Consider the following 12,522-nt stretch of genomic DNA (forward strand, 5'->3'; position numbering starts at 1 on the left):
CTTATTTTGGTACAACGAGATCAACGAAAATAGGGCTCTGATACCAACTTTGTCGCGACCCTAACCCATTGTGATTGGCACCCACAGTAACCCTCCGGTAGGAGAACCACTATTACAGCCCAAGCTAACAACATTGGCAAGAGATTAGCAATTTAAAGATGTGGAAGCAGGTTTGATAACGAAAACAAGGTTGAGTTCCCATAAACTAAGGATAATCTAGTCAACAAACCAACATGTGGAAATAACACCTAGGAACTGAAAGTCGATGTACCAAAACTCTAAACAAACAACAAGTGCAAGAAAGGGGATGCAACCCCAAAAGTCATAAAAATAATAACAGTGTCTGAAGTCTAATTCCTGAAAGAAGGACTAAGATAGGGAGAGCTCATGGTAGCCTGAAAAAATTGGCTCACCTATGAACTCTAGCAGCTAATGATCTTCTATTCTAGGTCACTCAGTAGCTGTCTAAATATTTCCTCTACTCAACAAAGACATAGAAAGTGTAGTATCAATACCAAAGACAACAGTGTGCTGGTAGGATCACGCAACTAGCCAACAAGCAAAACATGAATAAGTAATTACAGCATAGTTACACATATACAAGACTATCAACACCTATAAGAATATCAACATATATGAGACTATCAACACCATCAATTCAAATATGAATTCACAATAAGAATACGAGACTATCAATACCCATATCAACATTTTGGAAAAATGAGGTCAAATCGACTCAAAATTTCAATTTTGAAAACAAGGGTAAATCTGATAATTAATACATCAATATTCCATCCAAAGCATCTAGAAACCAACGGCGAAAACTATTTCAAAACAAAGTTGAAATCAGTTCAAAATCCCAATTTTTCTTTTAAAATCATGTTACTGAGAAAACCCACAATCTTTGGAATCAAAATCAAAGATTCAAAATTGAAATTATGATTTAATAAATGGGTAATGAAGAATTTAAGTTAAAATCACATATCCAATAGCTTAATCTCAAAAAACCACTTAGAAATCACCACTTAAGAGTTTCCAAAATTCAAAAATGGAAAATGGGGAAGAAACCCCGACTTTTGGGAATTTTGATCTGCCCAGGCACTGCCTTCGTGACCGCGAAAGAAAAATCAAGTCATCTTATTAATTAACTTTTGCAATCACGATCAGACCACGCGATCGTGGTGACTCAAATAAATACCATATACGATCATAACATGCCTTCACGTGACCGCAAAGCTTAAGAGAAAACAACTACGCGATTGCGATAGGGAAGAGTGTGATCGAGATGAACAAGAAAATGACACCAGACATCAGCGCACAATAGCATCAAGTTGCAAATTCACCAAATGAGCCCTCGAGATTCATTCAAAATCCCGAGCAAACAAATCATATACGCTATCCTACTAAATTCGACATTCCGAACTCAATAGAGCCATTGGAACAAAGATTCAAGGTCTCCTTAAGACGAATCCCTTTTAGCTGCAACTAATCTAACTCAAGATTCAAAAATACCAAATCATGCTCAGGACCTCTGAAAAATTAACCAAGACCTTTGTTAGGCCTAAAATCATCCCCCGAATCAAATAGAATCGTCGAAAATCCATTCCAATCATTGGAATTCCAAATGTTGACCAAGGTAAACTCTTGGTCTAAAATTCCATAAACTTCCAACTTAGAACCTCAAATCAATAAAACAACTCAAAATCCAAAATAGACAACTCTTCGAGGCCAAATTTTGCATTCCGGAGCTGATGGAACTAACAGAATTCTAAGGTTTTTATTAGTGAGTGAGAATGGACAGATAGCTAAGGAAACTGTCAAGTGGTTCAGTGATGATCTCTTTGTTCACCAGTCTTGTATTAGATCTAAGTGTTTCCACAGCCTATTTGATGGTGATGTGACCGGCCCTATATCTGAAGGTTCCTGTAGCGGCAGTTGCTACAAGTGTGGTGAGGATGGTCGTTTTACCTCTTAATGCACCAATTGTGGTCGTTGGATATTGTTTCCTTATATATTTATTTTGAGGGATGGTATATCACCTAGATTGATGTTATTACTTTGACCTGCAGACTTGAGTTTCTGCTTCTCCTAACTGTTGTCAATTTGAGAATATGAATTCTGAAAGGCCTGTATATCACCAAAATGGAAGCTATTACTTGATCTTTATCCACTGGTGGAGAGCATATACGACTGATTCTTAATCCTAATCAATTATTCTAACGAATGAACTCTGGTGCAAGCAGGCTTAATATGGTCTGGTGCTATTGATATCTATATCAAAGCATCTGTTACCGAGTGCTATATCAGTCCAGTTACCAATATACCCACTATTCAAACTCAATGACATGACAGGATTCTGAACTACTCCAATATCTCAATATGGCGTTTGTAAAAAGTCACCATACATAATGAGTACGCCTGGCCACTAAACTCAGACCTTCACATTGTTACGATCGACCTCAATTTTCTCTAACTTTTCCACATATCAGAATCATATGGTTTCATCCATTCCTCACAGCCTTGTTGAAGGAAATGTCTTGGCATTCCAATTGATTCAGCCCTGCAAATTTAAGGTGACACATTTAAAGTGCTTATTAATCAAGATGACAAAAAAGAAAAAGTCATCATCAAACTCGAACCACGGCCATGTAACAGATCAATGATAGAGATAATATCTCTCAAGGCATTAGGTTTATAGAATCAAGTGTTGAATTCAAGGATGTGAAGGTCTATTGTGGTTTCAACATTCTTGTCTATGGCTTGATCATCGACTCGTAGGTTCCTGCATTTCACATTCGAATAAAATACTATGATCTTTTCCTTAATCAAAATTCATTTTTCCATGACCATTTACTTGGTGGCCTATGATTGGAATGATGGTTACTAGTTCGTTATTAGTACCAGATTAGTGGAATGTAGCAGGGCATTCCCTTTGTCTGTTTACTCGTCCCCTTTTCTACAATCCATCTTATTTCCTTGTAATTCCTTGAAGCACTTTTATCAATATATATATTTCAAATGTTGAGTATTATTGAACCTATATGCTTCAAAATTGCATCATCGGCTAAAACCAGAACCTTGCAAAGATGTCATTCTTATCATTTGTGTCTTGTTTTATTTTAATAAAGTAAAGCAATTCTTCGGTGGGCATATAGAGAATACATACAAAAGTTACAAAAATTTGCATGCTAGCTCCAGCACAACAAACGTAATTCCTAAATAAAAGACAAGGAACTAACGGGATTGAAAAAATATTTATAAAAAAGGAAGTATAAATTTCTTTTTAATACAAACCAATGTACCATTTCTCAATACTACCAAAGGTTGTTCTGGAGTAAATCACATTTTGTAAGGAGTGCTCTACATCCTAAAGCGTAATTTTTTAGCGTCACATTAGTCACACTCTACAGCGAATAATGTGAAATTTTCCATGATCTTATTATTCTAATAAGTTTAGATATTTTTGATCAAATGTATATCTAACATCAATGAACAATTAACAAATTTGGTAGACAAATTTATGTAGCAATTAATGTTCACTTCTAATAAAATTAAGTGATGGTTGATTTTGTTTGCAAAACTGTGAAACAGATATAACATTTTTTTTAATAGAAAATTGATGAAAGGGAGAAACAATATTAATTTAGCCTCGGTGAGTTCTGGTATGGCATTACCATTACCCATTGTTATTTTTTCATGTCCCTTTTAACCATGTAGTGGCATTAGATTTTGAGCATCAGTTGTGATATGATGCGAGGATCTATGAAGTTGTGGAGCCTTTAGATGTGGATCTACAAACCCGTGCTGCATGGCCAAATTTATCGCAGAGTTGCATTGAACTTGCATCTGTTAAGGTTATATTGGATGCGATTGTTGTGGATAAGATCCTTGGTAACTTGGTTGGGACATCTATTTTGTTGCCCTTGTCTGCAGTTCTGTTTTAACAACAACTGCTCCTTTGCCCTTTGCATCTCCAAGTCTGCCTTCGAAAAAATAATTTATGTCTAGATGTTCAAAATTCTTCATGTTATCTGTCATATGATGTGTGCATACACTATCAACAAGCCACACATTATCATTTTGAGCTGTTATACTGGATTCTCCAACAACAGAAGCAACAAATAACTTCTCTTCATGATCTTAAATGTTTTCAGTAACTTGAGCTTGATTTGTTTTTCACAGTTTATCCACATGACTGAATTACTTGCAGACACAACATTGAACTCCAGGTCTGTGCCAACAAAACTTTTCTTTATGATTGATCTTTTGACAATAGGGACAAGGTGGCCAGGTACTTTCCATGTGTTCCATTTGATTGCCTTTTTAATTCACCATCAGATTGAGCTTTAGACCTTTAAACAACCACAAGAGCAATTTAACTTAAATTCTCTTCCTCTTTAAAAGCTTTCCTCCACACCACAACTTGAATAGCGTTAGAGAGTGCATTCAATGTGAGCCGAGACATATCCCAATTCCCAAGCATCTTCAATTGAGAAGATTTATGCTTCAATTTTTTTTGGAAACGTCACCATCGAAGTATCAATTTATGCTTTGATATCAATTGTAGAAAAGGAAGCAAAAACAAGCATATTGAAACAAAGGAAGCTAATCTGATGGAAAGTGGACTTAGTTTCATTCATACAGTAATAACTTGCTTTCTACAAAAGTGCATAAGAAGTAGAGCCTGTCAAAACATGAAAATATTTTTAAATTAAATAAAGCTCCACCACATATTACATTTATCTAGAGAATTCTAGCAAAATATCCAAAAAGTACTACGTTAACAACAATTAGCATCACATGCATAATCTGGAAACTTCATCAGGAGATTTCCTTCTGACCTTTGTGTTAGAGAAAAAGTTCACGGTCAGTAAGCTTGTCATAGAGTTTTTCATAGGAAATTGGAGTATCACAAGCACAAATGTTTGCACTGATAACCAGAGGCGGATTCAGGATTTGAAAGCTCAGGCGACCTGCAATTTTGAATAGTAAGTATGAAATATTTTATGAAAGTGGTGGCAATGTTCCTAGAGGAAACGTATCATTATGATTTATCAACATGATTTTGTACAAGATATACTCTTGTCTACTTGGTGTTGTTAATATTTTAGTTATAAGAGGTCAAGGTTCTAATCTAGATAGTCAGTTAGAAGAGTGAAAATGGGGTGCCAAAACAAAAAAGTAACAACTTGAGAGTCAAAGCGTTTCTTTGACTATAAAATTTAGCCATTTTATATAGTAGAAAATAATTAGAATTTGCTAAATATACGAAAGAGGCCGAAAGTACTCACTTTTGATAAATTTAAAAGACCAAAATGGCTCATGAATATAATTAAGAGATTATTTAAACTACCTAAAGTTTAAGGCACCATTTTCGAATGGCTATCAATCCTAGTCGAAATAAAATATATCACTGATAGAAGAATTGGAGCTTGGGAGCAGCAAGAAAAAGGAACGAATTCTCAAAAAATTGAATGAGTTTACAATTTCTATCACAAAGAAATCAAAAAAAGCCATTTGAAAAAGGCGTTGCAGACGGATGAATAAGAAACATCGGTTTAAGGGTGTGATAAGGACATGGATCACATGGAAGCTTTAGAGCAACTTGATAGACACCAAATAAAGATATACGATGTGTGGAAGGTCATCATAGTGAGAGAAAGAAGAAAGAGGCTATGTGTGCAAGTGGCCACCTCTTAAATTCAACAACGCACAAAAGAAGACAACCAAACAAGACCCTTATCTCATTAAGGGTAAAATTGTATAGAAAGTGTTTTCTTTTTTTCCTTACTATAAATAGTAGTCTTTTTGTCATTTTAGAAGACTTAGATTATGATGAATTGAATATTTGAGAGCTTTGACGCTTGTAGTTTCTAGTTGAAGCCTAGCATTAGTGTAGTTCATAGTTGATAATTATAGTGTAGTGATTAGGGTGAATTCTCAAGTGCTTATATTTATTTTTGATATTCATAGACCATAAAAAGTTTCGAAATTCTTTTGAAAAAGATTGATTACTAGATTGGTCTGTCTCGTTACTCACTTGTTCACATCTAGCCATTTTCTTAGCTATGTGGTATCCCGATTTAACCTTATACCTTCCCGATTTAGTATGGTGCCAAATAATCTTATCTGATGAGCTAGTAGTGGAAATAGGTATAAAGACTATTGCATGGATGTCATTTGGACAAAAATAAGTCTGAAGGTCCTGCAATTTCCAAGTATGATTATGTTGATTTATGAGGTCATTCACTCTCAACTCTACATCTATTTGAGAATTTGTAGGAATAGGTTTGAAACCACTCAAGTTAGGGATCCATGGGTCTGTCAATACTTTGATAGTTTCTCCAGATCTTACCCTCCATCTAATACCCTTTCGTAAAAGATCCCTACTCCAAATGATACTTTTCCATATCCAAGAACTAGTAGAAGAATACGTAGCTTTAAGTAAAGCGGTATGCGAAAAATATTTACTTTTTAGGATTTAAAAAGAAGTGAATCTTCTTGGGTCATAATTCGCCAATCAAGTTTTGCCAATAACGCTTGATTAAAAGACTTTAAATCTCTAAATCCTATACCCCCTTTAGACTTTGCTAAACATAGAGTCTCCTATTTTTCAAAATGCATTTTTCTCTTACTCTCATCATGCCCCCACCAAAAATTAGAGAAGATAACCATAATTTCTTTGCACAAGAAATCTGAAAATTGAAAACATGATAGAGCATAAGAAGGAATAGCAGATAGAATAAATTTAAGCATCACCTCTTTTCCTGCAGGACTTAAGAAATTTTGCTTCCACCCTTTTATTTTAGTTTTCATCCTATTTTTGATAAAATCTAACATTTTTTTCTTTGATCTTCCTACTACCGTAGGCAGTCCCAAATACAGTTCTAAACTATTTCTTTGTAAATGTCCTAGCTCAGCAGTAATTTCATCCTTTTCTGTTTCAGAGGTATTTTTGCTAAAGTAAATAGCAGATTTAGAGAAGTTTACTTGTTGCCCAGAACACTTTTCATAGATTTTTAGAATTTCAACAATTTTTGCAGCATTCGATCTGTTGGCATTACAAAATATAAAAGAGTCATCAGCAAATAATAGATGATTAATAGTAGGTCAACCTCTAACTAAGCTTAATCCTTGAATATCCCCACTTAGTTCTGCTTTGTTTAAGAGCCTCGAAAGGCATAAGGAGATAGAGGATCTCCTTACTTTAGGCCCCTATTAGGTTTCACGTCACCAGTTATATCTCCATTAATATTAAATCTATAAGTAAGAGTAGTGATACATTGCATAATCCAATTAACAAACTCTCATGAAACCCCATTTTAAGAAGTAACCTCTGTATATAAATCCATTCAACTTGATTATAAGTTGTAGCCATATCTAATTTAAGGGTCATATATTCTTGCTTATCACGTCTTTTATTTTTTAAAAGATGAAAGAATTCATGTGCTAAAACTACATTGACAACTATTTGTCTTTTCCCAATAAAAGTAGATTGGTTAGGAGAAATAATATTGGAAAGGTAAACTTTGAGTCTTATGACGATAATTTTAGCAATAATTTTATACATTGTAGAACATAAGCTAATTGGTCTGAATTGACTTACATCACTAGGATTTTTCACTTTAGGAATCAAAGTTATAAAAGTTTCATTCCATGAAGGTAGAAAATATCCTAAATGAAAAAAAACTTTTTACAGCTTCACACATCATTAGATAAAATGTTCTAATATTTTTGAAAGAAAAAAGAAGTTATACCATCTATTCGTGGAGCTTTTAAGGGATGCATATCAAACATAGCCTTTTTAATTTCAGCATCAGTGACTTCTATAATAAACATATCATTAACAGAGTTATCTACTAAAGGATGAATAAGATTCAGAATATTATCAAAATTACTAGGGCTACACGTAGTGAATAAATTTTGTAAAACCTTTCAATTTCTTTAACCACATCATTATGCTTGTAAACCCATTGTCCATCGTCTAATTTTAGACCCTTAATATTATTACACTTACGCCTTTGAATAGTTTTCATATGAAAGAAAGAAGTGTTATTATCACCTTCCTGAAGCCATAATGCTCTAGACTTTTGTTTCCAATAGGCTTCTTCATCCTTATAAGCTTGACCTAACTCCTTTCGAAGCAATCGCAATTTTGTAAGATCAAAATTTATAGACTTATTTTTTAAATCCTCAATTCTATCCTTGATCCCTTGAATCTTCTTTTTAGAATTTTTCTCAGCCCCTCGAAGCCAAGCTAATAAAAAAATCCTACAATTCTTTATTTTAAAACTCACCTTAGATTGTTCGAAGCCTATTGCATTGACATCTTCCTTTTTGCTCCAATGTTTATCAAAATAAAATCTTCTCTTTTTTTTTTCTAAAGCTAGGCTCCGTATTTATCAACAAAGAAGTGTGATCCGAAGCTTCTGTATCTAAGTGGGTTATGTTAGCGAGGCTAAAATCTAATCTCCAATCTGGAGAACATATGGATCTATCTAGTCTCTCTTGAATTATTTCATCATTTTCTCTAAAGCACCACCATGTTCAAGGTTTCCCATTAAAGCCTAGATATATAGCTCCAATATCCCATAAGAAATTTTTGAAGTCTCGAAAAGATGAAATATCTCTCATTCTACCTCTCGATTTTTTAGAATTGTCTATAATATCATTGAAATCTCCTGCCATAATCCACAATGAGCCCCAACCATCTGATTTATACAAAAATTCTCGCAATTGAGTTCTACGAGTAGCTCTATCAGCACTTAAGTAAACAAGTATATGCCAATATTTACAATCAGTTGTCATATCATGTATATATGTTTCAATATAAAAGTAGGCTGAATTAAATTGACATACATGAACATCGTCATTCCAAAATAAGCATAATCCTCCAGCTAGTCCCACCGGATCCACATTTATTAGGTGTGTCATATGTAATTGTCTTTGGATTCTTACCATCATTCTTTCGCGATTCTTTGTTTCACTTAAGAAAATCATACTCGGGGAGTGGAGATGCATTGTCTCCTTCAGAAAGGGAACTGTCAAGGACCCCCCAAGGCCTCGACAATTCCACACCAATGTCTTCATTGCGAAGAGGGAAGCCATTTAGGGCTGGCTTCCCTATCCACCACATGTTTTTGTTTTTTTAACCTTACGTCATTAGACTGACTATCCTCACCTTTTCTTTTTTCCCCCATGTCTTGATAATCGACATGATCAGTAATAGCAACAACAACCAAATTATTATCTATCCCAGTTGTTTCCAGAATCTTGTTGTCAACTTCATATGTTTTAGCTTTAGCCATACGTTTCAAATTTTTCCTATATCTATCAACTTTAGCAGTAGTACTATTTCTTTTAGCAACTTCATTCTCTGTTGTTTGACCAGTAGCTCTTCTTTAGTCATTATTAGTAAAGGTGAATTCTTACACAAATTTTGGGAACTAGGTACCTGCTGATTGTTGAACTCCAAATTTGCAGCGTTGTCTATCTTTAATTGGGCATCAACAATTGTATTTGGTTGTTGAGATTCTGCCTCCTTTTGCTTGTTAAGATATCTCTCGAGATCATCATGATCAAATGTGTCACCCAGGTTCATTTTTGCTAACCAGTAATACTCTCGTGCTTCTTTGCCGCCAATTGTATCTGCAAATATCGGTTCGTCCATCGCACCAGGCTACTGCGATTTTTCAGGTGTTGAACCAGTCCCCTTCATTGGTTTGTCTATTTGCATATTATTCTCAGTTTGATTCGGCACCGTATGTATTTCTCCCTGGCCATCCTCCAGTTGTCCAGCACATAAATAGTCGTTGGTACCACCATATTTCAGATTATTTTCGACTACACTATCAGTTACCTGAATTGTTTCTGTAGAGTTCTGCCCAGCAAAGTTTCCTTCCGCTACAAGAGTTCCTCTCTTTGAGTTATTATATAACTCGTGTGGTGCAAAAGAAGGGATATTCTCATTGTTTCCATTATCCTGATTTGCGTCCACTCTATTATCAGTCTGCATTAGTTCATTCGATCCAGTTCCTTCAACACAATCCACAATCTGTTTCCCTTTGCCCTTCGTGATAACAGGGGATCGCACATTGTGATTACCTTGATGTCTTGAGGTACCTACTGTAAATCCGTGATTTTCAGCCCTCATCCAAACTCCAAATTGGTCTCGTTTGACATTGCCTTATCGCACATCTTCTTCACGAAGAACTCAAGATTTTTCTGTATGTCCTAGTATTCCATAATAGTAGCAAACATATGGCAGATTTTCATATCGAAATTCCACCCATTTTTCCTTCGAGCCCATCTTTATTAATTTTCCACGCAGTAGAGGTCTGTTAATACTCATTAGAACCTTTATGCGCATGTGTCTACCCTCCTTGCTTCCATTTTCCGGTATCACGACATCAGATGTCCCTCCGAGAGCATGTCTGATTTTACTTCCTACTTCAATGGATATCCAGTGTAGTGGTATATTCCAGACTTGAAGCCATAACTCACACATGTTAAAGATATGAGAGTTAGCCTGGAGTGTTGGTTGCCATTGATGTATGTTGATCAAGTATTTACTATAAAGCCACGACGTTCCATACAACACCTTCTTCACATCTTCTTTGTGACGGAAAACAAATTGAAAGAGATTCTTGCCTACCAGTAAAACTTTCAGTCCAATAGGGTTCCCCCAAACAAGCATCATTGTGTTTTTAACACCTAACACACTGACTTGCTTGTCTGCAATAACCTTTCCGAGAAGACTTACTTCACAATTTTTCATACTTGACATGATATCTTGAACATCAATCTCAATAGAATCTTTTTCCTCCTCCGTAAGAATGAACTTGTTGAGTCTATCTGTAATTTCGTCCTCCATCTTGAATACCAATGATAAGTACGTAGGTTTTCTTTAATGTTTAGCTTTGGGAGTTTTTGATTTGTATAAGAATGGTGGAGCAGCAAAATCAAATTAAAATACTACTCTAAAAGGATTAAACTATACCATTTAGTACTTTCTGTGGATGAAAACTTAGAGAACGTGGTAGTTATTATTGGCAACATGGCCAGTTATCTTCATATTTGGCAGTTTTATTCATATTTAACTCCCCATTATGAGGAGAAAAACACTCTCATGTAGAGAGAGAAAAAAAACCTCAGTTTAGATAATTGAAGTCCAGACAACTGCCAAAAAATGGGTGTCGTTTTAATTTTATTTTCTACTTAAAAGTCATTAAAATATATCTCATAAAAAAATTGATCTGAAACTTTAAAGATGAGAAAATTCATCAACATTTCTATCCTTGGTAAAATTTTAACATCTAATTGTAAATAGTTTTCAAGAGTTGAACTATATTCTTACCTTTCGTTCTTGATGATACGTTCAAGAGATTATCATCATCACTCATGTATAAATCAAAAACTGTAAATCCTGAAATAAAAGTAAAAAATCAGAGTTAATATTTGACAAAATAAATCTGCAGTTCTTATTGCTACGTATTTGTAATGAAATCTTGATACAGATAAGTAGAGTTAATAATTAAAAAAAGAAGAAGATGAAAGTCTAAACAATAATTTATATGTTATTAAAGGGGTATATATAAGAGGCCAAATGTTCATTTCAATTCAAATAATTTTACCACACGGTTAAAATTTGAAGTTTTGTTTTTGAATTCAAAAGATTGATAAGGATTGATTTATTTATTTTGTTTTTTTTTTCCTGTTTTCCATTCAGTGTCCGGAGCCCGTGGAGCCTCGACTAAATTCGGATCACGCTTTGTAGGGCCCATTTGGGGGTGGCGCTCCCAACAAGATTTTTTTCATGCCTAAGGTTCGAACCCGAAACCTCTAGTTAAGGGAGGAGTAGTCTCACCACTGAATCACAACTCATGTTGTTAAGGATTGATTTGATTTGAATGGAACTCCAGAGAGGTTTCTTTAGATTATGAATTCTACTTAAAATTTAATTGCTGGAGATTTAATTTTCAGTTAAAAATTTAACTATACATTTAAAACTGATATTTTGTTTTCAAATCCATAAGCTTTGATAAGGTTTGACTTAAAAAGGATCAAGCTTCTCATAAATTCTAAATGCAAATTGTAAATTACAATTTTATTTTTTATTTAAATTAAAATTTATTACGTGACATTTTAAATATTGATATTTATCAGTGTATATATGTCCCGTAAAAATAAAATAGTTATCTTGATGTTTAATAATAAAAATTCTACTAATATGCAAAATATTGGAAGTTTACGGGCTCCATTAAAATACATTATTACTATTATTATTATTATTTAATTTTTAAATTAAATATATTTTATAACATCTAAAAAGATAAGTCTCCTTTATTATATATATAACGATATTTTCTTGATATATAGAACAAAAACGCTTTTTAGGTAATATATAGGGCATAATGCTATATCTATATTTTACTTGTCAACAATAAAAAAATAAATTATTTCTTCCTTTTTCACAATAAATCTACGAAGTCACCGTAATATATTATAGTCAATATTGTCATA

General features: G+C 34.0%; 1 protein-coding gene across 1 annotated transcript; it reads right to left on the reverse strand.

The window, feature by feature from the left end:
• Window positions 1-10,213: 10,213 nt before the first annotated feature.
• LOC129899795 (uncharacterized protein At4g02000-like) lies at window positions 10,214-10,873 on the reverse strand. Its single transcript, XM_055974809.1, has one exon. It carries the CDS (start codon window positions 10,871-10,873, stop codon window positions 10,214-10,216), a length of 660 nt encoding a protein of 219 aa, XP_055830784.1.
• Between the last annotated feature and the right edge of the window lie 1,649 nt (window positions 10,874-12,522).

This window comes from Solanum dulcamara, chromosome 8 (genome assembly GCF_947179165.1).
Source record: "Solanum dulcamara chromosome 8, daSolDulc1.2, whole genome shotgun sequence".
In the NCBI taxonomy this organism is placed as follows: domain Eukaryota; kingdom Viridiplantae; phylum Streptophyta; class Magnoliopsida; order Solanales; family Solanaceae; genus Solanum; species Solanum dulcamara.

Coding starts and splice junctions, on each gene's coding strand:
- LOC129899795 (XM_055974809.1), bottom strand. CDS start 10,873: ATGGAGGACGAAATTACAGATAGACTCAACAAGTTCATTCTTACGGAG.